The 27825-nt window shown below is 62.7% G+C and overlaps 2 protein-coding genes across 2 annotated transcripts; both read right to left on the bottom strand.

The window, feature by feature from the left end:
* Positions 1-71: 71 nt before the first annotated feature.
* On the bottom strand, positions 72-25624 carry LOC311610797 (uncharacterized protein). The gene is made up of 16 exons (XM_084862315.1): positions 25017-25624; positions 21994-22076; positions 21718-21874; positions 20483-20644; positions 19527-19652; positions 19171-19391; positions 18163-18212; positions 17943-18039; positions 2418-3042; positions 1897-1979; positions 1597-1753; positions 1337-1498; positions 1117-1242; positions 619-839; positions 444-496; positions 72-317 (listed from the first exon to the last, which is right to left on the bottom strand). The coding sequence occupies exons 1-16, from the start codon at positions 25458-25460 to the stop codon at positions 220-222; spliced, it is 2865 nt and encodes a 954-aa protein (XP_084718441.1). The 5' UTR covers positions 25461-25624; the 3' UTR covers positions 72-219.
* KRT17 (keratin 17) lies at positions 10308-15690 on the bottom strand. The gene is made up of 8 exons (XM_084863723.1): positions 15161-15690; positions 13974-14056; positions 13428-13584; positions 12765-12926; positions 11752-11877; positions 11414-11634; positions 11278-11303; positions 10308-10527 (listed from the first exon to the last, which is right to left on the bottom strand). Exons 1-8 carry the CDS (start codon positions 15608-15610, stop codon positions 10433-10435), a joined length of 1320 nt encoding a protein of 439 aa, XP_084719849.1. The 5' UTR covers positions 15611-15690; the 3' UTR covers positions 10308-10432.
* Positions 25625-27825: the final 2201 nt, after the last annotated feature.

Below are 27825 nucleotides of genomic sequence, written 5' to 3'. Positions count from 1 at the left end.
TCCCAGAAGGCTCCTGGGCGTCACCTTCAACTCCCTCCTCATCAGTTCAAGAACAGAGACCACACTTGTTTGCATCAACCAGAAAGTCAGCTTTATTTGCCCACCACCAGCAGAGGGGAAGGGGAGACAGCTGGGACTTGCGCTGGGAGAACAGGGGCTTGGCCCAGGCCTTCCGGAGGTGAGGCCGGCGGGTGGACAGGAAGTTCTGGGAGAGGCAGCTCAGTGCTTGAGGCTCTGGCCCTGGCTGAAGCTTGAGGAGCCCTGCTCCTTGAGGAGGGGGCGAGTCTGGCGGCCGGAGGAAGAGGAGGAGGACATGGCTGTGGGAGAGAAGAGATGAGGTGAGAAGGATTCTGGCAGCTCAGCTGGCCCCACACAGGGAAAAGGAGGAGGAAGGGGGGGACAGAGGCTCTGGAGTGCCTGGGACCCTCAGGAGTCTTACTTACCATCTCGGGAATAGGATTGGCTGGATGATGACGTGTGCTGAGAGGAGGAGAGACTGGCGGGGGGAGAAAAGACAGAGCAATTAGAGGTGCTGGGAGCAGCAGCATGGGGTGGGGGTGCTGAAGGGTCTATATGGAGTAGGACTGGGGGGGATGGGGTGCAGGGGCAGGCACTCACTGGGCGTCCTCGCCCTCCAGCAGGCGGCGGTAGGTGGCGATCTCCTGCTCCAGCCGCGTCTTCACGTCCAGCAGGATCTGGTACTCGTGGCTCTGCTGCTCCATCTCGCAGCGCAGCTGGGCCAGCTGCTCCTCCACGCTGCCGATCATGCCCTGGATCTGGGACAGCTGCATGCAGTAGCGGCCTTTGGTCTCCTCCAGGCTGCCCTCCAGGGATGCTTTCTGTTCGTGAGAGAAAAAGAAAGTCGTTGGTGGTGGTCACTGCCGTCCCTACAGGTTTCTGGGGGCATGTTTTCTGGGAGGCACATGGGCTATGGGGGTCAGGCAACATGGAGAAAAGTTATTCCCCCATTCTGGGCCTCCATTGCTCCATCTATAGAGTGGGTACAAGTTTGCCTTCAGCCCCACGCTTGGGGAAGGAGAGGAGGAACTATTGTGGCGGTGTTGAGGGGTTGGTGTCCATTCCTGGTGGCTTGGGGTTGGGGCCGAGCTTTCGTACCATGCTGAGCTGGGACTGCAGCTCGATCTCCAGGCTCTGCAGCGTCCTCCGGAGCTCGGTCACCTCGCTGCGGCTGCTCTGCACCAGCTCGCTGTTGGAGGCCACTTCTCTGTTCAGCTCGTCGGTCTGAGATGGGGAAGCAGAGCAGAAGGTGTGAGGCACTCCAGCGGCAGCCCCCCGGCTGGGAAGTCCGGCGGGAGGCCCGAGGGCCAAGCCCCACCTTGCTCAGGAACCAGGCCTCCGCGTCTCGGCGGTTCTTCTCCGCCATCTGCTCGTACTGGTCTCGCATCTCGTTCAGGATGCGGCTCAGGTCCACGCCTGGGGCAGCGTCCATCTCCACGTTGACGTCCCCGCCAGTCTGACCCCGCAGGGCAAGCATCTCCTAGGAAGGGATGGCGAGAGGGAGTTAACTCAGCATCTATCCCCCGGCTGACCCCACCTCCCACTAACCAATGCCAGCAGCCGCTGCCGCCGCCTCACCTCCTCATGGTTCTTCCTCAGGTAGGCCAGCTCCTCCTTCAGGCTCTCGATCTGCATCTCCAGGTCGGCCCGGGCCAGGGTCAGCTCGTCCAGCACCCGGCGCAGGCCATTGATGTCGGCCTCCACACTCTGGCGCAGGGCCAGCTCATGCTCGTACCTGGCAGGCAGAGGTCAGGGCATCAGGTTGCATCCATGAGGCCTCTGAGACCCAAGCCCTGCTGGTGCCCCTGGGCAGACACCCCTGCGGCTCGCCCCTGCCCTTGGCCCTCAGCCCTCAGCCCTGCCAAGCAGAAGGCTCACTTGGTCCTGAAGTCGTCAGCTGCCAGCCTGGCATTGTCGATCTGCAGGATGGGCTGGGCATTCTCGATGGTGGCCGTGATGATCTGCAGAGCGGGCGAAGGGCGAGAGGCAGCGTTAACCACCATCCCCGCTGCTCAGGGGCGAAGAGCACAGAGGGGAGAAGGAAGTCTCCCCACATTTGGGGGTTTCCTGGCTGGCAGGTCAGGCTCTCTGCTTCTCCAGCCAGCCTGGGGTGCCTTCCCACCCAGCTCAGGGTGCGGTGGGGTGGGGATGCACCCACCTCTCCCACCACCCCATCCCTGGCCCAAGTCTGAGAGAAGCTGAGCATGCAGGGAAATAAGAGAGCTGGGGTCCCAGGCCCAGCTCGATGCTGAAAAAGGACCCTCGGCCACTGCCCCCAGGCCAGCCTCAGTCTCCCTGTTTATAAAATGGAGATGCTAGCAAGTGGTTTCCTAAGGGCCACTGCTGCAGGATCTCTCTCAGTGCTCCACCCACCAGAGCCACCCCCCTGGCCCACCCACCTTGTTCCTGAGCTCCTCGATGGTCCTGAAGTAGTGGCTGTAGTCCTTGACCTCACTGGGCCGCTGCCTCTGGTACCAGTCCCGGATCTTGACCTCCAGGTCGGTGTTGGCCTCCTCCAGGGCGCGCACCTTGTCCAGGTAGGAGGCCAGGCGGTCGTTGAGGTTCTGCATGGTGATCTTCTCATTGCCGGAGAGGAGGCCGCCATCGCCACCACCGAAGCCACCGCCGAAGCCACCGCCAAAGCCACCACCAAGGCCACCACCAAGGCCACCGCCATAACCTCCACCGAAGCCACTACCCAGGCCTCCACCAAAGCTGCTGCTGCTGAAGCCGCCGCCATAGCCGCCTCCCAGCCCGCAGGCTCCCCCGGAGGAGAAGCGGGAGGAGGACATGCCCCCGAAGGCGCCGGAGGCCCGGCAGGACCCGCCGGCCAGGACGGAGGACATGCGGCTGGAGCCGCCACCAAGGCCACAGGAGCCCTTCATGGAGCTGGAGGAGAACTGGCGGCTGCAGGTGGTCATGGTGGAGGTGAGTGAGCGAGTGAGCGAGCGAGTCGGCAGAGAGAAGAGAGAGGTGCTCAGGAAGGCGGGAAGAAGGCGGGAGCCCGGCACCTTTATACTGTCCCTGGGAAGGCGGGGCCCTCCCAACTGCTGACTACGGGCTCCCCTCCGGGTTTCGTCACTCCGGGTCCCGTCCAACTCCCCGCGCTGGATTACTCAGCCCGGGGTCGCTGTGCTGCTCGCAGTTCCCACCCAGCTCTGGGGGTGTGGGGCCGAGAGAAAACACACACAAAAGCCGGGCGGTGGTGACTCAGGCTGGGCGGCAGCAATCGGCTCCTGTTCCCGGAGCCCCAGGGGACGGCAGGGCCTTGGCCCAGGTGGCTTTGTGTCGGCTGCGTCCCCGGGCGGTGAGTCAGCCCGTGAAAGACTCCCTGCCCCACGGTGACAGCCTCGGCCGCGCTGTCCCAGGGCCCTCTCGGGATCGGCCGTGGGGATCCCGCACGCCTGGCTGTTGGCAGGAGAGCTGGCTCCTGGCCTGGCTCTGCCTGGCTCACTGTGTGGCCTGGGACCCCTCACCTACCCTCTCTGGGCCTATACCCCCCAGCAAAGTGACCAGGCTGGACCAGGTGGTCTTGGAGTCCCTGCTAGTTCTACAGATGTGATCACTCTCTCTGTGTGCACCATGGAACCAGCCTGCTTACTAATCATGTATGAGTTGGATAGAGTGCCTGTGGAGTTGGCCAGCTGGCAGCTTCAACCCTGGCTCTGCCCCCTACAAGCTACATGGCACAGGCATCCTTTAGCCCCTCGGACCCCAGGGGTTTATGTCTGTAAAAGGGGAGGACACACCACCAGCCACAGAAAAATGTGCACGAAGGACCCCTCTGGCCCCTCCCCGATGGCCAGCTCTGACCCTCATTCACCAGCTCCTTCAGCCCCCACCCTTTTTTCCAGCACAGATTCCCCTCACCTACCTCCTCAAGCCCACCTCTTCCCGGCACCTCCCTCCCACACCCCTGCCCTCCTCTCTGTGCTCATGAGCAACCCACCTCGAATACATTGCTCCACGTAATCACTGGCACCCACTGTACTCTGTGATGGGGGGGAGGGGGTCCCCTGTCCTGTACCAGCGCCATGAGTGACCCCTGACCACACCACGGGCGTTGAGTGCTCACGCTGTGTCCAGGGCTCAGCTCCCAGCAGTTTTCTCTCAAGTGTCCACAGACTCCTGGCAGGGCCCTCTCCTTCAGTTGAGAGAGATGGGAAGGTGGCTCTCCCGTCACCTGCCACGCTCGGGAGTGGCATAGAGTGTCCTACCTGCGCCCGCCCCTGCCACAAGTTCACAGACAGGGAAGTGCGAAGGTAAGTAGGCTTCCCAAGACCCTAGTCAATGGGGAGCTGAGGTCAGAACCCCAGTCTGTCCGTTTGTCCAGCTGGAGCCCTTTCCACCACCCTGAGCCACCCTCTCTACGCATCCCCAACATACATCTTTGTCTTGAACTCATCCTGTGAAGTAGAGGGAACCCCAGAGAGGGGGCGATTCCCCTGAAGTCACCAGTCTGGGACCAGAATGGAGCTCGGGCCATCTCTGACACCGAACATGGCACAGTCCGGGCTGCCTGTCACCACCTGAGCCAATGGAGCAGCCACAGGGTATGAGTGTCTATCCCAGTACTGCCGGCAGCATGGGAGAGCAGCAGGCCATCACGAAAATCTGCTCTGCCCCCGCCACGTGCTTGTATTGGGAAGAAAAACAGAGGTCACCTGGGACAGTAGGAATGACACGCATGGGGAAGCGGGCATGGGATAATGGGGGCAGGCTCCCGGACAGGCAGGCTGGTGGTCGCAAAGGGAGGGCACCTCCGGGGCCAGATTGTTTAGGCAACAAGCTTGTTCAAGTTTCCGTGATGACAGGCAGTTCTGGAAAAGGAGAATGGCCGCCTTCCGAGGTTGACTCCCATGTCCCCGGGCACACAACTCTCAGCCAGGCCAGAATGTGCTTTCTCTAATCAGGGCAGAACGATCGCGAATAACAGAGCGTGATTAATGTGTCTTGCAGCTACAGCGAGGACCCGCTGTTCTGTTTCTGCACCATAACAGCCCCCCTTGCCCACAGCGTCTTAGAGGAGGGACCAAGGTGTGTCTGTGCTCATCTACCGGCCTGGAAGGAGCTCTGCCCACAGTGGGCATGACCTTGGCCCAAGGGCTGGAGGCAGGATCCGGAGGGTCTAGACCCAAAATCAGAGGCCTCCTTGGGGGGGCCTGAGGGGTGACCCACAGAGCTGGCCACGGTCCTTGCTCAGAAGTGCCTCTGTCGAGGCGAGGAGCAGGGAGGGCCTGCCTCAGCCTGAGCTCTGCTGGGTGATACCACCCTGAAACTCTCTGCCTCAGCACAGCCGGGCTTTGCCAGTGCTGCATGGCGCCCCGTCAGTCATCTGGCTGTGGGCACAGGGCCAGTGGTATTAGCAGAGCTGGTGCCCAGCACACGCCTTTAGGACTAAGCCTGGGAGATGCTCCCTCCCTCCCACACTCCGCACATGGGTAAAGGGGGCTTGGAATTTTTGGACAAAAAAAATCCTACCATCCCAGGTGTCAGGGCGGGCCTGGAGGTCAGGGCCGACTACAGCCTCATCACCCTCAGAACTGGACATGACCTTTGAGGTCACCAAAGGCCATCAAGCTCCCACCAAAGAGAGAAAGAGACTTTCCCCAGGTTACACAGGCCAAGGAGCAGGGACTCGAACCCGAACCCTGTTCTTTGAGCTTTGCCTCTCTGTCCCCCACACAGCTTCTGCCTCCTTTCTACTTGGATCACTGCCCCTCCCCCATCCCTGCAGGAGCAGGGAGGGGTGCACACAGGCCCAGCGCTAAAGGCCCAGGGAGCTGGCTGGGCCGAGAAGCTGCAGGAATAAAGTTGCTGACCAACCCATTGAACCACTCAGTCAACACCACAGACCAAGCACCCACCACACGCCTGGCATTGGGGGCGCAGGGGGTGAGATACAGTCACTGGCCTTGGACCTTATGACTTGACCCGGGGAGAACACTGAGGTGGGAATGCAGCACCGAGTGCCGGAAACCCAGAGACACTCTGTCCTCGGGATGCAGCTGGGTGAGTGCTACCAGCTCCCAGCCCCGCGGTAAAGGAGGGGCTGCCTCTGAGACCCTCCTGGGAAGGTGGCCGAACCAGCGGAGGCTCCAGCTGGGCCTCAGACCATCTGAGTTGGCAGAGGAGTGGGGAGCATTTCCTCCATTACACCTGCCCCAAGGTTGCCAAGCGCCGGAATCACCAGGCCAGGTGGGCACAGAGCACCTCCAGGAAGTGGGTTCGCCTCTTCCTGGGGCCGTCCCATCTCAGGTATGAGGTCATACCTGGGGCCGTCCCATCTCAGGTATGAGGTCATCTCATCCCAGAGTTTGCCAGGAAATATTATTGACCAATGCCATACCTCCACTTGCCAGATTCACAAATCTGACTGATTACCAGCATTCTATCCAGATCCCTGGGCCCTGTTCTGGCTCACTGCACAGCATCAGCCCACTGCATTAGCCTCAGCCCACTGCACAGCCTCAGCCCACTGCACAGCCTCAGCCCACTGCACAGCATCTACCCACTGCACAGCATCTGCCCACTGCACAGCATCAGCCCACTGCACAGCATCTGCCCACTGCACAGCATCTGCCCACTGCACAGCCTCAGCCCACTTCACAGCCTCAGCCCACTTCACAGCATCTGCCCACTGCACAGCCTCAGCCCACTGCACAGCATCTGTCCACTGCATCAGCCTCAGCCCACTGCACAGCCTCAGCCCACTGCATCAGCCTCAGCCCACTGCACAGCATCTGCCCACTGCATAGCATCAGTCCACTGCCTTGGCATGAGCACACTGCACAGCATCACCAGGACAAGGTAGGTCCTAGGACTGTTTTCTTTCTGATAACCAGCCAGGCCTGGGGGAAGGAGGCCCCAGGGAGGCTGAGGGGAGCGAGGAGGGGGCTGCAGGGCCTTCAGCTCCTGGTGGCAGCCACATCCATGGGCTCCAGGGAAGGATGAAGGGAGAAGAGGTTGGATGGGCCAGGACAGAGCAGTCTGGAGTCAGGCAAGCAAGGACCAGATATTGGACAAGACTTTGTGTCTCTCTGGGCCTCAGTTTCCTTCTCTGGGAAATGGGAAGATCAGCACTACTTTACAGGCATGTTAGAGGTGAAATAAATAAAGCACCTAGCACAGACTGGTGGCCATATTGCATTTATTCACAGATATTTATAAAGCACCTACTATGTGCATTGATGTGCAAAAACAACACTAAAAAACAAACACACACACACACAAAAACAAAACAAAACAAAAAAACAAGAAGAGAAACGCTGAGGGCATACCATTTGGAAGGACTGGGGGCAGAGCCAATCCCAGTAGAGTGTGCTCAGCTGTGAGGGGCTGCGGGGGGTGGGGCAGGCTCTCTGGGGGTGAACAAATGTCCCTGACTCAGGCGCTGGCCCCATGACTGGTCCCAGGATCTGGGTGAACCTGAACGCCAAGCTCCCCCATGTTTGATGCCCCCCGCCCAGGGCAGGGGCTGTTACGGCCCCTCACAATGGTCTACACAACCCTCAGGGAAGCCCATGGCTGGGTCAATGTCAGTTGCAGCCTGAGCCCTGTGCCTGGTGGGAGAACTGTCCTGGCTCTGGTCCCGCTGTCTCCTCAGCCACCCACAGCAGGTGGCACAGGAGGCCCACACTGCATTAGGCAAAGGGCATATTGTCAGCCCACCACTGTGCTGTGCTCACCCTCCTAGGCTAGGGTCCCTTGGGGTCCCCGCAGACCAGGGCCGGTGTCTCTAGCTTCCCCCAGGCCCCATGCAGACCCAGGCACAGAGCGGGCAGCACCATGGGCAGTGTATTGCCTGTGGTCACCCTCCCAGGGTGTGGAGGAGTCTCAGGGGCTGGTGACCCCTAGGGTCTGAGCCTGGGAATCAGGTGGGTGGGTGTCCATCCTAGCAGAGTGAGTGAGGCACACTGAGGGCAGTGACCGACCTGCTAATTGTTCGGTGCAAAACATGGGTGGGTACGGATGAACCGTGAGACTCTGTATAACGCCCACAGCTGGGTCTCCCAATCCAGCCATAGGCAATGGTGCCCGAAAAAGCCACCAAAGATTCTCATGCCACCCCCCAGAGGCCATAGTCCCCTGAACCTAGTCTGTGCCCCGTGACCCCCCCTGCCCAGGCCTGGGCTGAGCACTTCCGGAGGGAGTGGGCATCCCCTTGGGGCCCAGGACTGTCTCCCGTGAACCCCAACCCCAGCATGGCAGCCTCTGCCTCTCCTAACTCAGTTCTCAGCACATCGAGCTGCTCCCCTCTTATGGCCTCCGGAGCCGTGCACCCCCCACTTTGTGGGCAGGGTCTCCTTTCCCCAGCAGAGGGGCAACAATAAAAATAAAATAAAATAAAATAAAATAAAATAAAATAAAATAAAATAAAATAAAATAAAATAAAATAAAATAAAATAAAATAAAATAAAATAAAATAAAATAAAAAACAAGAAGAGAAGCGCTGGCCAGCCCCACACTCTGACTCCTCCGCAGCTGCTGCATCGTGGGAGGAGCCCGGTCTGTGGAGAGAGAACCGCTGCCTCCCAGCCTGAGGCTGGGCAGGAGGTGGGGCTCCGGGTTCCTCTTCCCAGCACAGCGTCTCCGCCTCCGGCAGCACCTGCTCCACCCCTGACATGCCGGGCTCCAGGCGAGGGCTGAGTCACGGCTCCTCAGAGCCTCCGTGTCCCCGTTCACACAGGAGGCGCCTCTTCTCTTCCCAGAGCCTCCTGCTTCCTAGGAAGGCTGTTCAAATAAATGAGATCACCCCCCGGAGCAGCCGTCCTCAGCCCAGGGCTGGTTCTGCTGGTTGTGGCCGGATGTGCGGCGGGGCCTGGGATATGATGCCACCTGCCCGTCCTGAATCCTTTCCTGCTGCTGCTCAGGCGGCTGAGAGGCGTCAGCCTCTGACAGAGCAACACCTGCAGGCCCAGCCCCTGGAGAGCCAGTGGCCTCTGCAGGCATGGGGTCCCCAGTATCAAGGCCAGAAGGGCCGTTAGCTGGGGCTCATCTCACTCCTCACTTCCTGTGGCTTCTGGGGTCCAGCGTGGGCCAGGGGCCTGCCCAGAGCCCCACCCCAGCTGCCCACTTCCTAGACAGCCGCTGTTGCCACTGCCCCACTGGCTCCTGCCCCCTCCCCGCCCAAGCCCCGCCCTCCTCTCCAGGCACCAGGATCCAGCAGGTGTTGAGACACCCAGGTCTGATGGGGCGGCAGCAGACAGTTCCAGCCCTGTCGGTGAATTGGGGTATGGGAAGGGCACCCCTCCTCTTATTCATCCCTTCCACCCACTCCCACTTCCCCAAGAAAACCAGGAAAGCAGGCTCGCCCCACCCCATGGTTTCCGGATTTACTGAAAGGCAGACTTCCTGGTGTCTGGCTCCTCCCAGCTGCTCCTCACCTGAAAGGGGCGGGGCCCAGAGGGTCCTGGGTGGGGCTGCGCGGGGCTGCCCGAGCCCCTCCCCAGGATGCATTTCCTACCACCCCAGCACCCCATCCCTAGCGGCAGCTGACCATTTAAACCCTGCTTAAGGGTCCCTCCTCTTGTGCATAATTGTCAACAAAGCCCTCATTCCTGGGAGACTCCACCTTTCTCTTAGGCAACGGGGGCCCCTAACCATCTCCCCTCCCTCAGTGCCTCTTCCAAGAGAACCCAGACTTGTGTCCTGGCCCACCCCCGGGACCTCGAGGAGCGATTGACTGGATACAACCATCCCCTGGACCTCTAGCTCCCACACCTGTAATCTGCTCCCCCATTTACAGGTGAGAGAATGAGGTTCAGCAAAAGGAAGCGACTGCCCGAGGCCACACACCCACTTAGAGGCCATGAGGAGGCCACCTAAGACCCCCATACACTGACTGCACCCGGGTCTGGCCCGGCCTGCGCCACCGGCCCTGGGTCCACCGCACACAAGCTCTGCCCAGACCTACTCCTTACCCGGGTCCGAGACTCTACGTTAGGGGTGTCGAACTCAATCAGAGAAGGGGCCAAAATCTAAAATCCAGCCTAAATCGCGGGCCGAATGGTTTACTGAACAGTCATAAACTGACAATGTCATAAACTGACAGCGGAGTGCAGTGATGACAGCGCGGTGCGGGCCACATTGCAAGGCCTGGCGGGCTGGATTTGGCCCACGGGCCTTGTGTTTGACACATGTGCTCTACGTCAACAACAGTGGCGTCCATCCCAGGAGCGTCCATCCTCAGACTCCTCCCCTGCCCCATCCCCGCCCCCGCTTCCGCTCACCCACCCCTCCCTGGGGCCAATCAGTGGCCACAATCAGGAGGCATTCCACATCTGAGTCAACAAGCTTTATTGGTCAGGCAGGGGGGTGGGGAAGGGACGGGAGCCACGGGGCTCAGGCTGGGGAGGTCGAGGCTGCAGGGCTGATGAGGGCCCTGGGGGCAGGGGACAGGGGAGCAGGGTCCTCAGCGGGTGGTCTGGTGGACCTGCTCGCGGGAGGAGATGACCTTGCCGTCCTGCACCTCTTCCACAATGGTGCGCACCTGGCGGGTGGTCACGGCTGCAGGAGATGGACAGTCAGAGGGGGGCGGGGGCCCAGAGAGTCTTTCCCCCACAGCCACGGCTCTGTCCATGCCTCTGCTGCTCCTCGGCATCACACACACACACACACACACACGTCCCGCTGCTGGTGCCCTGGCCCCCCAGGTGGGTGGGGTGATTCTGACCCACGTGTCCTTCTGAAAGACCGGGACCTCGCAGACGGGATGCCCACACAAGGGGTCTAACTCGATGTCTCTGCCGTCTCCGGGGCATGGCCTATGCTCCTGTCTCCCCCATCAGCCTGGGCTGGGCTCCCCAAGGCCAGCCCCTGGTCCCCATCGCCTCCATCAGGCTAGGATGTTACATCCCCATCAGACTAAGATCTGAGGACAAGGACCAAGCCCCGTTCCCCCGCCAGGCTAGAGCCAGAGTCGGGATGGCTTTCACTCGTCTGCAGGGACTCAGGGCAAAGGTCACGAGACCTGGTTCCTGCCTCCCCATCAGAGGACGGTCTCCAGAGTTAGGACCATGTTTCCCCCGTCAGACTAGGACTCCAGGATGAAGGACCATCTCCTAGCCCTTTGAGCCAGACGGTGTTTCCTTGTTTCCCCTGAGCATCAACCCTGAACCCTAATGGGTCCCTTCCCCCACCCTCACTGAGGATCAGCCATCATTTCCTGGAGCCCCGGGGGACCCTCCCCCAGCGAGGTGCAGACGGGTGCCTGCCCCGTGCCGCCCGCCCGCAGAGACCACGATCGGAGATTCTTACGTTCTTTGGGCTTGTACTGAGTCAGGCTGCAAAGGAAACAGAGAGGGGAGATCAGCTGTGGGTCTGAGATCTCCAGCCCCGCCCCCAGGCCCGCCCCCAGGCTCGCCCCCAGCCCTGGCCCCAGGCCCCCACTCACTGGGCGTCCTCGCCCTCCAGCAGGCGGCGGTAGGTGGTGATCTCCTGCTCCAGCCGCGTCTTCACGTCCAGCAGGATCTTGTAGTCCTGGTTCTGCTGCTCCATGTCGCAGCGCAGCTGGGCCAGCTGCTCCTCCACGCTGCCGATCAGCCCCTGGATCTGGGACAGCTGCACGCAGTAGCGGTTCTCCGTCTCCGCCAGGCTGCCCTCCAGGGATGCTTTCTGCGGGAAGGCGGGAAGGCGGGAGGCGCAGGGGGTCAGAGAGGGTGGTGGTGGGTGCCCCCTGCGGGGGGGGGGGGGGGGCCTGGGAGCCCGCCCCGGGCCTGGCCACGCCCCTACCATGCTGAGCTGGGACTGCAGCTCGATCTCCAGGGCCTGCACGGTGCGCCGGAGCTCGGAGATCTCGCTCTTGCTGCTCTGCACCAGCTCCGTGTTGGTGGCCACCTCGCGGTTCAGCTCCTCTGTCTGCGGACAGAACACAGGACGGTGCTGAGCGGGCCTGGGATCCCGTCTGCGAGTCAGACAACCACCACCACGCCCTGCACAGCCTCAGCCCAGGACCCATTCTGTGTCCAGACAGGTGCATGCTCACCCCCCGCTCCCTCCCCCCCCCACACACACATACACACACCCCATGACCCTGACCCTGTTCGCCTTGCTGACCTCCCCTGGGCCACTCAGCCCTCCTCCTCAACCTGACTGTGCGGGGAGTGTCTCTTCTCAGCTTCCCACTTCCCAAAGCCCCGAAACCTTGGGAGTATGTTAAGTTTTAACCTTAATCCCACAGGTGGAAGGTACAAGAGTAGGAAACTTGAGAACCCTAATGGGCTGAAGCCGATTTGGCTCAGTGGTAGAGCGTCCGTCTGTGGACTGAAAGGTCCCGGGTTCGATTCCGGTCGGGGGCATGTACATTGGTTGCGGGCACATCCCCGGTGGGGGGTGTGCAGGAGGCAGCTGGTCAATGTTTCTCTCTCATCGACGTTTCTAGCTCTCTATCTCTCTCCCTTCCTCTCTGTAAAAAAAATAAATAAAATATATTTTTTTTAAAAAAGAGAGAACCCTAATGGGTGCCTTCCCCTCTGGTTCCTGACTTCTTACAGGACAGGCGGAGGGTCCCGGGGCCTGTCTCCTCTGGCTGTGCTTCTGAGTGGGGCTCCCCGCACACCACCCCCACATCCCAGCTTTAGCCAAGCCCCCAGCCGTGGATGCCATGGGTGAGCCTGAACTCCTGGGGTGCACTTGGCTTACTGAGGAGAGGGTGTCCCCAGGATGCCAGGCCCTGGGCTTGCTGCGGGGGCTCGGCTCTTGCACTCCAGCCGCTGGGAGAGGCCGCTGGCCCCAGCAGCCCGTACCTTGCTGAAGAACCAGTCCTCGGCGTCCTTGCGGTTCTTCTCCGCCATCTTCTCGTACTGGTCGCGCATCTCGGACAGGATGCGGCTCAGGTCCACGCCCGGGGCCGCGTCCATCTCCACGTTGATCTCGCCACCCACCTGGCCTCGCAGGGAGCTCATCTCCTGTGGGGGACCGGGAATGTGACATCCTGCCCCGCTCTCTCACTCCAACCGTGCAGGATCTCCAGACCCCTCCCTCATTCTGCCTGCCCTCTGCCCCCTGACCCTCCCAACCACGTGTTCACCTGCTCTGTACGGGCTCTGCCTCCCCCGTCAGACTGCGGGCAGGTTCTGTGTCTCCCCCCCAAAGATAAAATCTCATTCTCAGGCCTGTCCCCCAGAACATCCCCTCTCATTTCCAAACTTCTGCATGGGACCCTGGTTCAAGGGTTTGGGCTAGGACAGGGGGACCTCTTCACTTAGACCCTGTCCTTGGGAGGGAGGTGAAAGCTGGGGAGGGCCGAAGAGGCCTCTGCGGGCCCCTGGGAGGTCCCTCCGATGCAGGGAAGAGGGAAGGAGGCTGGCCTGCTCGCTGGCTCTGGGCCACCGGGGGTCAGGGCCCCTCAGACAGGGCAGCCCTACCAGGTGGCCAGCCTGGAGTACCTGCCACTCCACCCGCCTCACCTCCTCGTGGTTCTTCCTCAGGTAGGCCAGCTCCTCCTTCAGGTTCTCGATCTGCATCTCCAGGTCGGCCCGGGCCAGGGTCAGCTCGTCCAGCACCCGGCGCAGGCCGTTGATGTCTGCCTCCACGCTCACCCGCAGGGCCTGCTCCGTCTCAAACCTGCAGAGGGAACCGGAGACCTCCGTCTGGACACTGGGACGGGCAGGGCCGGGTCCTGGCCAACACCCTGCTTCCGCCAGGGTGCCCTGAGGCTCATGAAGAATGAAGATGGCGAGGGGTTGGAGCAAGCTCCAGCCCTGGGGCCCTGGGAACAGGCAGGGCAAGGCCATACCCCACCTGGCTTCCTATTTCTCCCTCCCACCTCCGCTTGCTCTCTCTTATCCATCACCTCAGCCCGGGACCTTCAGAATTTGCTGCACCCCGGACTACGAGGTAGACGCCCCCATCCCCCCCACCCCCGGCTCCTGGCAGGTATCACAAGCAACTGAGGGGTCCCGGGGTGGGGAGGGGGGCCCCAGGGCCTCTCCGGCTCAGCGGTGAAGGCTCACTTGGTACGGAAGTCGTCAGCAGCCAGACGGGCGTTGTCGATCTGCAGCAGGATGCTGGCGTTGTCCACCGTGGCCGTGAGGATCTGGGGAGGTGGGAAGGAGAGTCGGGTCACGGGGTGCAGGGGGTTCAGCCCTGACCAGGGCTCTGAGCTGGGCCTTCCTGCCTGAGAGCCAGGAGGTGGCCGCCTGCTTCCGGAGGGCTCCCTCCCCGCCCAGCCTCTCTCCTCTCTTGTGCATAATTGTTAACAAAGCCCTCAGGCCAGCATGAGTTTAATGTGCTGAAACTTGTCTCCAGTCCCCTCAGGACCTACCTTCCCAGCACTGACTCCTAGAGCAGGCAGCCCGCCCACCCCCACCGGGAGCTCTCAGGCTGGGAATCAGGTGGTGGGAGCGGAGCCCCAGAACGTGGGTGGGAGGGGGGTAGGGGCAGGGGATGCCTCCTGGCAGAAGCTGTCCCAGAGGCCCAGAAAGCAGCGGGGATGTGGGCAACCCCCACACTTTACAGCTGGGGAGATGGCGCCCCCGAGAGTGTCCCCCAAAAGGGAGACTAAGAGTCCTCACTAAAGAGTGTTTTCCAACCAGAAGTCTCCACTCCTGCTAAACCTTGCCTGAGGGCTCCAGAGGGCAGCTCCCCACCCCGCTCCACCTCCAATCCCCCACCCCCCTGTTTGCTCAGGAGCAGCAGGAGGGATGGGAAAGCCAGAAAAATCCCCAAATAAGGCTCCCAGGAGGCCTCCTGAGGCCCCGCCCCCGTCCTCCTGTCTCCGCCTCCCAGCAGGTGCCACTGATGCTCACTCAGACCCCTGACCCCGCCATTGCCCCAAACCCCCTCAGGCTCCGAGGAGAGAGGTGCCCACACACCCCGCAGCCTCCCAAGCCCGCCCAGCCCCCCAGATGTGCCCATTCGCCTGGTCCTGTCACCCACGAGCTGGCAAGAAGCTCTGGGATGAGGACAAGGAGCCTCGAAGGAGCTCCCTGAGGCCTGCTTGCCGCCCCCCCCCCCCCCAAAAAAAACAACGAATAACGTGAGCCACAGAGCAGCCCCTGAGCTGGGCTCTCAGAGGCCACGCCGGAGCCGAGCCGTCCTGGGCCCCCTGAGGCCCTGTGACAGCGCCCGGGCCGGGTCCCAGGCTGGGCAGATGGGGGAGAAGCCACGGCCCCCCGCAGCCCCCTCCCCAGCGCCCCACCTTGCTCTTCAGGTCCTCGATGGTGTGGTAGTAATGGCTGTAGTCACGGGCGGGCCCCGGGGCCTGCTTCTGGTACCAGTCGCGGATCTTGATCTCCAGCTCCGTGTTGGCCTCCTCCAGGGCGCGCACCTTGTCCAGGTAGGAGGCCAGGCGGTCATTGAGGTTCTGCATGGTGGCCTTCTCGCCACCCGCCAGCAGCCCGTCGACACCCCCGAAGCTACTGCCATAGCTGCCGCCGCCAGAGCCAAAGCTGTAGCAGCTGGAGTAGCTGCCGCTCCCCAGGGCACTGCCCAGGGAGCTGCCCAGGCCTCCGGCCGAGCCCAGCCTGCAGGAGCCGGTGCCCAGGCCGCTAGACAGGCGGCAGGAGGTGCGGGACGAACCGCCCCCCAGGCCCGAGGAGGAGCCCTTGATGGAGCTGGAGGACGTGAACTGGCGGATGGTGGTGGTCATGGTGGCGGCAGCGGGTGGCAGACGGGAGCACAGAGCAGGAGCACAGAGCGAGAGAGAGGGCTGCTGAGGAGAAGCCTGAGGTGCCTTGGCGGCTGGGCCCGCCTGCTCCTTTATAACAGGCCGGGCAGTGGGCGGGGAGGGCGGGGAGGGGGAGTGGGCGATGACAATGGGCTTGCTCCTCTTTCCATTCCCCTGGGCTTTCATCACCCCTGGCGGGCGGCCAGCTCCCAGGTGCCCGTGGGCCCCCTCCCCTCCCACCCCCGGGTTTTGCCTCATTTCTCCGAAGCCCCATCGCTGTGCGTCTGCATGTGCGTGCGCCTGTCTCTGTGCTTAAGCCGTCACCTGTGATTCAGGCAGGCCCCGGAGCTATGCTTTCCCATGACCTAATATGGGAAAGAGGAGAGGCAGGACGTCACTGTCCCAGGCCCTCCCAGGCAGCTGCCTCACCACCCCGGCCCACCTGGGCCCTGGGCCCTGGGCCCGGTAGGGAAAAGGTTGGGGAACCCGGCAGCTCCCCCAACCCCCAGCCTGAGGTTCCTGACACACCACGCTGCACGCCCAGGGCTGTGGGCTGGGGAGGCAGCGAGCATGGAGCCCCCACCCTGCCTTGGCACCTGGACCTAAACCACCAGGCTCAGCACACAACGCAGTCACGCGGTCAGGGGTCAGCTGACCACCCCATGTTACAGCTAAGGAGACGAGGGTTTGAGAGGGATCGTGTCCCGCTGCTCCCCAACACCTGCAGAACTGGGCTGGCCGCGTTTCACCCCTCGTCCCACAGCTCCAGACCCCTCCCCAAGGAACCCCGGCACACTGCCCCCGCCCCCCTCTGCCCAGCCCTGACCCCAGGGGAGCGCTCTTAGGGGCTGCAAGTCCATCTGGCCAGTGATCTGACCTGCCCCAACCCCGGGACTCCCCGATGCGGGGGAGGAGGGCTGGAGTGGGCAGAGAGGAGCTGAGCTACCAGATGGGGCAATGGCCGCTGTGGGGAGGGCCTCACGGTCAAAGGGAACTAGGAGACCTGAAAGCCAGGCCCCCTCCCACCTCCCTAGCCCTCCCCTACCCCAAGGGGCCACAAGGTAGGATGAGGGCTTATCCCTTCACTCCTGTCCAAGGACACTGCCCAAGAAGAGGCCTTCCTGAGACCCTCCCAGCCGGTCCCCCCACCCACGGCCTTCCCTGACATGGGCCTTCGGGATGGACCCTGAGCCACCCCTCAGCGCTCCCCTGCCCTGCCCCCCACCCAGGCCCGGCCTGGGGCCCAGGCCCCAGGCCCCAGCAGACGAACTGGGCGGAATGTGGTCATGTCTCAGGCTGCCTGCCAATGGCTTCCACTCCCCAGGCAGGCCCGGGCAGCCCCCGCCGGCAGCCGACCGAGATTCCCCCACAGCCCGGTGGCTGCCAAGCCACCAAAGCAAACAAGACAGCCCCCCACGCTCCCTGACACCGCGGTCACCCCGCCCCACACACACCCCGAGCCGGGCAGAGCCGGTCTGGTCTCCTGGGCTGTGCCGCTGCCACCTCCTCTCGCCCACCCTCGGTCCACCCTCAGGAAGCCCCCTGCCCGGCCTCTCTCCCCCAGACCCAGGCGAAGGCGGAAGCTTCTAGAACAGGCGAAGCTCCCGGGGAAGCCAGGGGTCCTCCCAGGGGCCGGCACAGGCGATGGCCACCCCGGGGCTGATTCTTAGACACAGTCCCTGCTTGTGGGGCTGGCCCATCACTGAGCCCTAGGTCCTCCTCCTCCTTCTCTCTCATCCTCCCGGGAGCCCCGGCCGGGTGGAGGTGGGTAGGACTGGTTGGCAGGTGATAAGAACCACCACCCCCACCAAAAAAAAATTTTTTTTTTTAATATATGTTTATTGATTTCAGAGAGGATGGGAGAGGGAGAGATAGAAGCATCCATGATGAGAGAGAATCACTGACGGGTGCCTTCTGCAGGCCACACACTGGGGATCGAGGGGAATCAAACCACGACCTCCTGGTTCACAGGCCAACGTCCAACCACTGAGCCACGCCAGCCGGGCATCCACCACCCCAAAATGGAACGGACACTCCTCCGCCCCCAGTCCCTCAGCCCACACGGCCCCACACCAATGACCACACCGGACCCCAGGAGGCATTGAACTTCAGGCCAAGCTTTAATAGGGGTCCCGGGGGCCACCTCGGGCGGCCCCTCCGCGAGGGCGGCGGCGGGAAGCAGGTACAGAAAGGCAACAGCTCTGGGGCTGAGGCCCCGACGGGCGTGTGGGGCCCAGCAGTAGCGCACTGGGGGACTGGGGGCAGTGGCCGCCGCGCGACCCTCGAGGCTGGGCTGTTGCGAGGGGGAAGGGCTCAGTGGGTAGAGCGGTGGACCTGCTCCCGGGAGGTGACCACCTTGCCATCCTGGACCTCCTCCACGATGGTGCGCACCTGGCGGCTGGTCACCGTGGCTGAAGAGGGAGGAAGAGGGGGTGGGGCAGAGAACCTCAGGCCGGAGCCCCTCCCCCCGTCTCCCACACATAAGGGTCCTCCCACTCTCCGCCTCCCCTGGGCAGGATGGGGCTTACTCTTACCTTCCCGCATGGGCTGTGAGGCCGTGAACGAGGAGTACTGGTTGGCCAGGCTGCGGGGAGGGAGAGGGGACTGTCAGCTCAGGGGTGCTGGCTGGGAGCCCCATTTCCCTGAAGGAGAAGCAGCTGGGGAGCCCCAGAGTGAGGGAGAGAGGTCCCAGAAAATCAAAGAGGAATCCCAGCTGGGAGTGCACGGAAAAGAACGGCCACCGCAAGGTCAAAGGGCACAGGCCCAGTGGACAGGAGTATGGAAAGGGGCCCAGAGGCCCTTTGCAGCCAGCCCGGCTCAGTTTACAAGGAGAAGGGCCCAGCAAATGGACTCCAGTGAAGCAAGAGAGACTGCGGTTGGACTACAGGTGGACGCCACCATCTTCAGGACACAAAAACGCTGGAATACATGACTAAGCATGGAGGCTCCAGGACGGTCTCAGCCCCTTTACAGTAGGCCCGATCCACCTTCCCAACTCCAAACCAGATGGCCGCCCCGGTCCACACCCCATCCTGGGTAATGGCATCGCCCACCGCGAGCCATGGGAACCAGAAACCCAGGGTTACCCAGGCCTTGATGTGCTCACTCAGCTCTGATTGAATCCTGCTGTGAGCCAGGCTCGCCCCCACACCCCGGCCTTCCCCTGCCCCTGCCCCTGCCCCCACCCCTTCCACCCAGCAGGCGGCCTGACTCTCTGCTCCAGCCTCCTGGCAGGTCCCCGTGACCCCCGTGACCCCCTGGCCTCGAGGATGCAGCTGTCCGTCTGCAGCCAGAGGGAATGCTCTGAGACCGCTTGACCTCCTGGGCTTTGTCTTTCTGTGCCTGTTATGTCCTGTGGCTCTGTGCAAAACCCCTCCATGCCTACAAGACTGACTCAGCCTGCTTTAAGGCGGCCTTCCGTGCTCCTCAGACCCCAGCCAGCAGTCTCCGTGTCACCCCCTGCCAGCCTCCACACCTCCGCCTGGCTTCTGCTGGGGCTGCCCCGCTCCCGGGGGAAGCCTGGGCCTGGTGCCCCCACTCACTGGGCGTCCTCGCCCTCCAGCAGGCGGCGGTAGGTGGCGATCTCCTGCTCCAGCCGCGTCTTCACGTCCAGCAGGATCTGGTACTCGTGGTTCTGCCGCTCCATGTCGCAGCGCAGCTCACCCAGCTGCTGCTCGATGCTGCCGATGAGCCCCTGCAGCTGGGCCAGCTGCGCCCCGTAGCGCGCCTCGGTCTCCGCCAGGCTGCCCTCCAGCGACGCTTTCTGTGGGCCAGCATGCGGGTGGGCGGATAAGACGGAGCCGGGACCCTTCCCCACCCACAGGAGGAGCCCCCGTGGGGGTTGTGGGTGCAGTCAGTAACGAGGCGGGGTGGTCACTGGGCGGCACGGAAGCCCTACCATGCTGAGCTGGGACTGCAGCTCGATCTCCAGGTTCTGCACGGAGCGGCGGAGCTCGGAGATCTCCGTCCGGTGGCTCTGCAGGGCCTCCGTGTTGGTGGCCACCTCGCGGTTCAGCTCCTCCGTCTGCAAGCGGGAGGGCCGTGGGGGGCTTGAGGAGGCCCCGTGTGGAGGTGGGGCCGGGGACAGGGGCCACCCCCGAGCCCTGGCCTCCCGGACCTGCTCCGCCAGCGCCTCGCTGGCCTCTGGGGGCCCCAGACACACGTGCACACAGACCCCCTCGGTTCGGAATTCGCCCTGCGTTGCGGGCACCTTCATGGGCTGCTGCCCCTGAGCTGTGGGCACGGCTCAGACAGGCCTGGGTCTTGTCTTTCTTTCTTTTTTAAAAAATATATATTTTATTGATTTTTTTACAGAGAGGAAGGGAGAGAGATAGAGAGTTAGAAACACCGATGAGAGAGAATCAGTGATCAACTGCCTCCTGCACACCCCCTACTGGGGATGTGCCTGCAGCCAAGGTATATATGCCCTTGACTGGAATCGAACCTGGGACCCTTCAGTCCGCAGGCCGATGCTCTATCCACTGAGCCAAATCGGTTTCAGTGGGGTCTTGTCTTTCTGTGCCTGGTCCTGTCCTGGGGACCTGTCCCCTCTCCACGTGTTTCCTGAGGGTCTGAGTGTGCCTCCAAACACACACACACCTGCAGAGGCCTGTGTGGGAGGAGTCCTGGCTGTGGGGAGACCTGGTTCCCAGGCCGCAGTGGGGGGTGCTGTGAGCTCTGAGGCCTCTCTGGGGGCCTCCCCATCAGCATCCGAACTTGAGGGTTGGTCCAACTGCTTTCCGAAGGTCCTTCCAGATGGCACAGCCTGAGCCGCTACACGTGCTCCAGCCCACGCTCCGCGCACGGCACAGGCACGCACAGGTGTGTGCACACCTGCCCCCGCGGGCCACCCACCTTGGTGAAGAACCAGTCCTCTGCGTCCTTGCGGTTCTTCTCCGCGATCTTCTCGTACTGGTCGCGCATCTCGTTCAGGATGCGGCTCAGGTCCACGCCGGGGGCGGCGTCCATCTCCACGCTCACGTCCCCGCCCACCTGGCCGCGCAGGGCGTTCATCTCCTGGGCAGAGAGGAGAGCGGGCGCTCACCCAGGACCCCCCGGGGAGAGGGACCCTGCGGCCCGCCTTCTCCACCGGGGGAGACGGGTGCCGATGCCAGACGGACGGGCACACAGACAGGCCACCGGTTCCTTGCCCTGAAGGTGGAGGCAGCTGTCATGACTCCAAGGTGTGGGGCTGTGGGGACATCAGGCATCTCCCCCAACACACACTCTGGGTCCATCCCCAGTGTGTGCTGTGTGTCCATCCCCAGCTCTTTGTCCTGAGAGGGGACGCGCCGGGACAAGCTCCCCGCTTGTCGCCCACTGTCAACCACAAAGCAGCCCCAAGGACCAGGCCTCGTTAGGAACGCCCTCCCTATCACCAGCCCCAAAGCCCATCGGAGGCGCTTTCTGGGCTTCTGATGCTCGGGGCTCGGGCCCCCCTAGCTCAGGGCAGCCCAGAGGTCAGCTGAGAAGGAAGCCCACAGGCTCATGAGCGCCCCTCCCCCCGCAGGGTTTTGGGTTGAGTCTTGGGGTCCCCGGGATGCAGAGTTCCCTGAAAAAGGAGGGGGGGAGGTGGCAGAGGGGTGGAGTTGGACCCGGATGTGGACATGGGTCGGGCGGTTTGGAGGAAAGACGCCTGTGCAGCCTTGGATAAAGCCCTGAGCCTCTCTGAGCCCCCGTTTCGTCCCGATGGAGGGGAGATCGCACACCCTTCTCGCAGCGCTGGTGCTGGTGCCAGCGGAGACCTTGGCCGTGAATCACTGCCGTGTGCCGGGCAGATGACTATCACCCCTTTAATTAACTATTAATCAGCACGCGTGTTCTTAGAATGCAATCTCGTTAGATCGCTAACCGCCACCTCACAGCAGGCCGTGCCTTCGGGGACATGGGAAGTATCCTGGTGGGGACGGGGCCCTCCGGGCCTCCCCCAGGGCCCTCCCAGGGTCACCCGGGTCAGGGCCAGGGCCAGGCACCCACCCTGGATGGGCACTGGGTGCAGAGCAGGGCCCTGGCCCAGGCAGATGGGGAGGCCCCAGCCTTGCTCGTTCCCAGGAGAGTGTCTCCTGCTGTCACCCCCCAGCGGGCCTCACCTCCTCGTGGTTCTTCCTCAGGTAGGCCAGCTCCTCCTTCAGGTTCTCGATCTGCATCTCCAGGTCGGCCCGGGCCAGGGTCAGCTCGTCCAGCACCCGGCGCAGGCCGTTGGTGTCGCCCTCCACGCTCATGCGCAGGTTCAGCTCCATCTCGTACCTGGGAGGGGCGGAGGCGTGAGCCATGGGGGACCCCCGGGCCGCCCTCAGGGAACACGGAGGGCCCGGTGAGGCGCAGGGCTGGACCCACGGCCAGCAGCCCCGGAGGCCCGGACTCACTTGGTGCGGAAGTCGTCGGCGGCCAGGCGGGCGTTGTCGATCTGCAGCACCAGGCTGGCGTTGTCGATGGTGGCGGCCAGGATCTGGGGAGAGCGATGGTGGGCCCTGTGAGCAAGCACCCGGGGAGACCCTGCACCCCTCTCGCACACCCCTTTGGAGGGTGTGCCCGAGGGAAGGAGGGTCCCCGTGGTGTGGACTCCTCCTCTGAGGACCTGGCTGGGGGACTCACAGAGGGGTAGGGGCACTGTGCCCAGGTAACCATGATGCCAGGGGACCCACATCTACCCCTCAACAACCAGGGGGTCACTGCCCAAGCCACCTGGACCTGACTCCCTCTTTCTTTCTTTCTTTCTTTCTTTCTTTCTTTCTTTCTTTCTTTTCTTTTCTTTTCTTTCTTTCTTTTTTTTTTTTTTAATATATTTTATTGATTTTTTTACGGAGAAAGGGAGAGGAATAGAAAGTTAGAAACATGGATCAGCTGCCTCCTGCACACCCCCTACTGGGTATATGCCCACAACCAAGGTTCATGCCCTTGACCGGAAATGAACCTGGGACCCTTGAGTGCGCAAGCCGACGCTCTATCCACTGAGCCAAACCAGTTAGGGCCTGACTCCCTCTTTCACCTCTAGACTCAGTTGCCACCTCCTCCAGGAAGCCCGCAGCAGTTCCCCACCGGGGTCCCTCCTCCGGGGCATGTCTCCTTCCTGCCCCTCCCTCTCTCACGGCGCTTCTCCCGAGTGTGATTTTTCCATGGCTTCCTTTATTTCCTCCTCCCGTGGACTCTGGGCCACGTCTGTCTCCTTCCCTTTATTTATTTATTTTTTTTTAATATATTTTATTTATTTTTTTACAGAGAGGAAGGGAGAGGGATAGAGAGCTAGAAACGTCGATGAGAGAGAAACATCGACCAGCTGCCTCCTGCACACCCCCCCACCGGGGATGTGTCCGCAACCCAGGTACATGCCCTCGACCGGAATCGAACCTGGGACCTTTCAGTCCGCAGACGGACGCTCTACCACTGAGCCAAACCGGTTTCGGCTGTCTCCTTCCCTTTAGAATCCCCAGCTCTGGGCATGGCGCCTGGGCCAGAGCTGGCCCCGAGGAATCACTCCTTTAATGAGGTGATTAATTAATTAGCGAGGTTACCACTGATCCCGCCGCACGCACACCCAGGGCAACGTTTTCTTGTCCCACCGGGTCATCGGGACGTTTAAGTGAAAACAGGGAAGACTCGGGAAGGAGCAGAGGGCCCGTTATTATTGCTGCTGCTGTCGTCGTCGTCGTCGTCGTTGTTGTTGTTGTGAGAAATGCCCAAGAGAAACTCCAGCCAAGAGCCATGGAGCTGGTGGCAGAGCGAGGCCCGGGTGGAGGGTGCGATTTGGAATTCTGGGAAGGCTGAGGGCCGGAGTGCAGAGGGTGCAGAGAGGGAAGCTTCGGCGGTCGGCTCCTCCTGGCTCCGGCCCCAGGGTTCCAGGCTGAGCCAGGGGCCGCTCTGTGAGCCAGGCCTCCATGGGTCCGTCCCTCTCACCTCCCCGCTCAGGATGCTGCCCGGGCCTGGTGAGGGGCGCCGGGGCCATCGCCAACACCCCTGAGGGGCACGGTGACTCAGAGGGGCGGAGGCGGGGGGGCGGGGGGCACTGGGGTTGGTGTTGGGGAGCTGGCCGACCCCAAACGGACTGGGGAACACGCTAACTCACAGGGGCTCTCCCGGGCGCCCCGCCCCCCAGACCAAGCCCGGTATCTGATCTGGCTCTCCCCGTGGCCCTGCTGCCAGGGAGCGGCTGCAGGAATTTCCCGCCTGGCACCGGTCCCGGGCAGGAACCCGCAAAGCCCCCCGAGAGCCAGCGCCACGCCCGGTGCTCCACCAGGAATCGGCAAGCCTGACCACGGGCGCCAGCCGGGCCCCACCCGCTGCCCTCGGCCGGGCTCTCTGGCTCTCATGGGCCTCCCAGCTGCCTCTGGGGTGGCAACACTGTAGGCCCCTGCAAGGGCAGGCTCGTGCAGAAAACCCAGTGCCTCCCTCACAGAATGCCAAGGCCATGCTCTTAGAGGGAGGTGACCAGACGTCCCGCTTTTGGCGGACAGTCCTGATTTTTAACCATTTGTCCCGCGTCCCACGGCGTTTTTTAAAAAAGTCCTGATTTTTCTTTCCAAAAATCAGGACTTTTTAAAAACGCCGTGGGATGCAGGACAAATTGTTAAAAGTCGGGACTTTCCTGCCAAAAGCGGGACGTCTGGTCATCTTATCTTAGAGGGAGGGGTGGGGGGAGAGAGAGAGAGAGAGAGAGACCCATCAGACCAAGAGAAATCCCTTCCCTGAGGCTTCCAGTCTGAGAGGAAGGACACAGCTCCTTCCTTCAGGGACCCCCCCTCCCCCGATCTCCAAGAGAGACCCGGGCTCCGCCCTCAGGAACCCCCAGAGTGACCCGCCCGGAGGGGGTGAGGAGGACCCACCACACAGGCAGCCACGAGGACCTGCCACCCTCAGCGAAATCCGCACAACACGCAGGGCCTCGACTGAACCTCGACGTGCTGAAGGAGCCCCAAGATCTGGGGGGGTGGGGGGCGGGGAGGCAAGTGCCATCCACCCAGGAGGGCTGCCTGGAGGAGGTGAGGCAGGCGGAGCCAGAGGGGAATGGCTCTGATGCCTTCCCAGCTCGGTTCCGTCCCCCAGCAGCCAGCACCAAACTCTCCCCCGCCTCTGCCTCTGCCTGTGTCACCCTCTATACCTGAGATGCCATCTGCTGCCTTCAAGGTTCTGAAGCCCCCCCTGCTTGCTCCTCCATCACCACCCCAACACACGCCCTCCCCCTCCCCCCGAAAGAGAGAACTCCAAACAATCTCCCTGCACAGGGTGTCCTCCGGGCCTGAGACCAGGGAGTGGATGCCTGATGGAGACCCCAGGAACGTTCACTCAGGTGGGATGGGGTGAGACAGAAGCAGGTGCCAAGCAAGGGCAGAGGGCAGAGGGCAGGGGGCAGAGGGCAGAGGGCAGAGGGCAGGGGGCCGCCTGGCCCACGCACCTTGCTCTTGAGCTCCTCGATGGCCTTGAAGTAGTGGCTGTAGTCGCGGGTCGGCTCGGGGCCCTGCTTCTTGTACCAGTCCCGGATCTTGACCTCCAGGTCGGCGTTGGCCTCCTCCAGGGCGCGCACCTTCTCCAGGTAGGAGGCCAGGCGGTCGTTGAGGTTCTGCATGGTCTCCTTCTCGCCGCCCCCCAGCAGGGCGTCCGACACGCTGTGGCCGGAGCCGTAGCCCCCGCCCAGGCTGCAGGAGTAGCCCCCGCCGTAGCCGCCCCCCATGCCCGCCAGGAAGCGGGACGACGCGACCGACATGTTGCTGCTGGGGGCCCGGCAGGCGCCCCCCACGCGGACGGTGGACACCCGGGAGAAGCCCCCGGTGGGCATGCCCAGGCCCTTGAGGGAGCCGGAGGTGGAGAACTGGCGGAAGCTGGTGGTGGTGGCGGCCATGGTGTCAGGAGCAGAGATTCTGGTCTGGACGGAGACCCTGGGCAGCCCTTTATAGCTGGGCCCCGGGTCCTTGAAGTCAGAGCCAGAACCCCAGCCCCGCAATTTGCTGCTGTATCAGCCGCCCAGGGCCTGGGGCTCAGGCTGGCCGTGCTGAGGGCCCCCCCAGGCCCCGCTCCTGCCCTGGCCTGGCCCAGGCCGGCCTCTCAGGAGCCCATTGTTCAAGAACAAAGGAGGCCTTGGAGCCCCAGCCCCGGGCCAGGGTGATCCTCCATCCGCAGCAATTAGGCCTCTGAGCTCATCTGGGGGAGCCAGAGCCCAGCCCAGGAGCCGGAAAAGGCCCAGAACAAGGCTGCACAGGCCTGAGCCCCGGGCTGCCCTGGCCCCCCACCCTGCATTCCTGGTCCCCAGGAGATGCTGAGCCTGGGGGGGGGGGGGGGCACCCTCACCCAGGCCCAAGTGCCCTAAGGAGCCCCTCGGGCTGAGAGGGTGAATCCCCCTCTGACCCGGGAAGCCCCCAGGTCTCTTGGGGTCCTCTCCCAAGTCTGTGGCCCTGGCCGGGGAGCCCCTTGCCTGAGGGGAATAGACACACGGCAGACCTCGGGGAGCTTTGGGTCTTAGAGGGGTCAGGTAGTGAGCCTCAGCTTCCTCCTTGGTGAAATGGGGGTCATGCCTGCCTCCCCATCTCTGAAGGACTCTGGAGAGGAGGATCCCTGCCCCGCCCCAGCACCTGAAGAAAGCCCCTCCCGAGGGCCCCCCACTAGGAGGCAGGAGGGGGAGAAGCAGGGTCTGGGGGGCAGGGTGCCCCTCCGTGGGCTCTGCACCCCGCCCCGCCCTGCCAGGAGCAGCAGGATCCCACATCCTGGCGGCTGGCACCTGCCACCGCCTGCCGACAAGGCGATTACCAGCCTAATCTCGGCGGCGCTAATGATTTAGGCCCTGCCAGGGCGCTGGCGGCGCAGGCCCGTCTGCCTGGGGAGCTTCCCGGGAAGGGAGGCCAGGGCCGGCGGGACGGGACGGGCAGGGCGGGCGAGCCGGGGGGGCCCCGGGAAGCTCGTGGGTGGCCTGGGCGCTCCGCCACACACAGGGACAGGCAGGGAGGCAGCGTCTCCGTGCGGAGCGAGCTCCCCTGTGAGACTTTCTGCTGAGAGAGCGGGTGCCTCTCACCACGGGGTTTCCTGGCCTGGAGAGTGGGGACAGCGCGTGCCACCGGGGAGAGGCAGGGGCGAACCCCCATCTTGTCCTGCTTCCGCCCTGCCCAAGACGTCCGGGGCTCTGAGGGTGGCTGGGGGGTGGAGGGAAGGGGCTCCAAGCCAAGGTCAGGCCACGAGGGCTGTTCCCTGAGGTTAGACACCAAGGAGGACTTCCTGGCCCGGCCCGCGGGGCTCAGTGGCTGAGCTTCAGCCTGTGAACTGGGAGGGCACATGTCCAGGTTGTGGGCTCCGTGCCCAGTAGGGGGCGTGCAGGAGGCAGCCGATCAATAATTCTCTCTCGCCAAAACCGGTTTGACTCAGTGGATAGAGCGTCAGCCTGTGGACTGAAGGGTCCCGGGTTCGATTCCGGTCAAGGGCATGTACCTTGTTTGCAAGCATATCCCCAGTAGGGGTTATGCAGGAGGCAGCTGGTTGATGACTCTCTCTCATCGAAGTTTCTAACTCTCTATCCCTCTCTTCCTCTCTGTAAAAAATCAATAAAATATATTTAAAAATAATAATAATAATAATTCTCTCCCATCATCAATGTTTCTATCTCTCTCTCCCTCTTCCTTCCTTTCTGAAATATATATATATTTTTTTAATTTCTTATTTTTAAAGGAAGGACTCCTGGCACTCCAACACTGTCTTGGGGGAGGAGAGGGAACCCACAGAACCTGAGGTCACCTCGGTGCGCCAGCGGCAGGCCCTGCCCCCGCAGTGCCCTCACACAGACGGACATGCAGTGAAGTGAGGCCCGCCAGGCCCTGCCGGAGCCGCACTCCCAGAACCCCTCCCCCAGGCTGCCGGCTTCCTCCCCTCCCCAGGCAGGCCTCCTCCCTCACAGAAGGATGCCCACCTTCCAGCACTGAACCTGGGCAGAGCAGGGACCTGGGCAGGGGCCAGGCCGTGAGGCACCAACTGTCCTCAGTGCCTCTCCCTGGAGCCCGCCTCCGAAGCCCTTAGGCCTTGGCCTGGAAGCTCAGTTTAAAGGGGCAGAGAGCCTGGCCAGTGTGGCTCAATAGCAGAGTGTCGACCCATACGCCAAGAGGTCGCAGGTGCGATTCCCAGTCAGAGCACAGGCCCAGGTTGCCGGCTGGATCCCCAGTGTGGGAGCAGCCGATCAATGTTTCTCTCTCATCCATGTTTTCTCTCTCTCTCTCTCTCTCTCTCTC

The sequence above is a fragment of the Pipistrellus hanaki genome (genome assembly GCF_964339955.1).
Source record: "Pipistrellus hanaki genome assembly, chromosome: 16".
Classification (NCBI taxonomy): Eukaryota; Metazoa; Chordata; class Mammalia; order Chiroptera; family Vespertilionidae; genus Pipistrellus; species Pipistrellus hanaki.
This window is presented reverse-complemented; position numbering and strand designations above follow the sequence as displayed.

Bases quoted from the DNA above. Each gene is read 5' to 3' on its own strand.
- KRT17 (XM_084863723.1), bottom strand. From the start codon at position 15,610: ATGACCACCACCATCCGCCAGTTCACGTCCTCCAGCTCCATCAAGGGC. The intron at 12,927-13,427 runs GTGAGGCGGGTG...GGTCCCCCACAG, and splicing joins TGAGGAAGAACCACGAGGAG to GAGATGAGCTCCCTGCGAGG. The intron at 11,635-11,751 runs GTAGGGGCGTGG...GCCTTCCCGCAG, and splicing joins TGCAGTCCCAGCTCAGCATG to AAAGCATCCCTGGAGGGCAG.
- LOC311610797 (XM_084862315.1), bottom strand. From the start codon at position 25,460: ATGGCCGCCACCACCACCAGCTTCCGCCAGTTCTCCACCTCCGGCTCC. The intron at 21,875-21,993 runs GTGAGTCCGGGC...CGCCCCTCCCAG, and splicing joins GCCGACGACTTCCGCACCAA to GTACGAGATGGAGCTGAACC. The intron at 1,499-1,596 runs GTGAGGCGGCGG...ATCCCTTCCTAG, and splicing joins TGAGGAAGAACCATGAGGAG to GAGATGCTTGCCCTGCGGGG.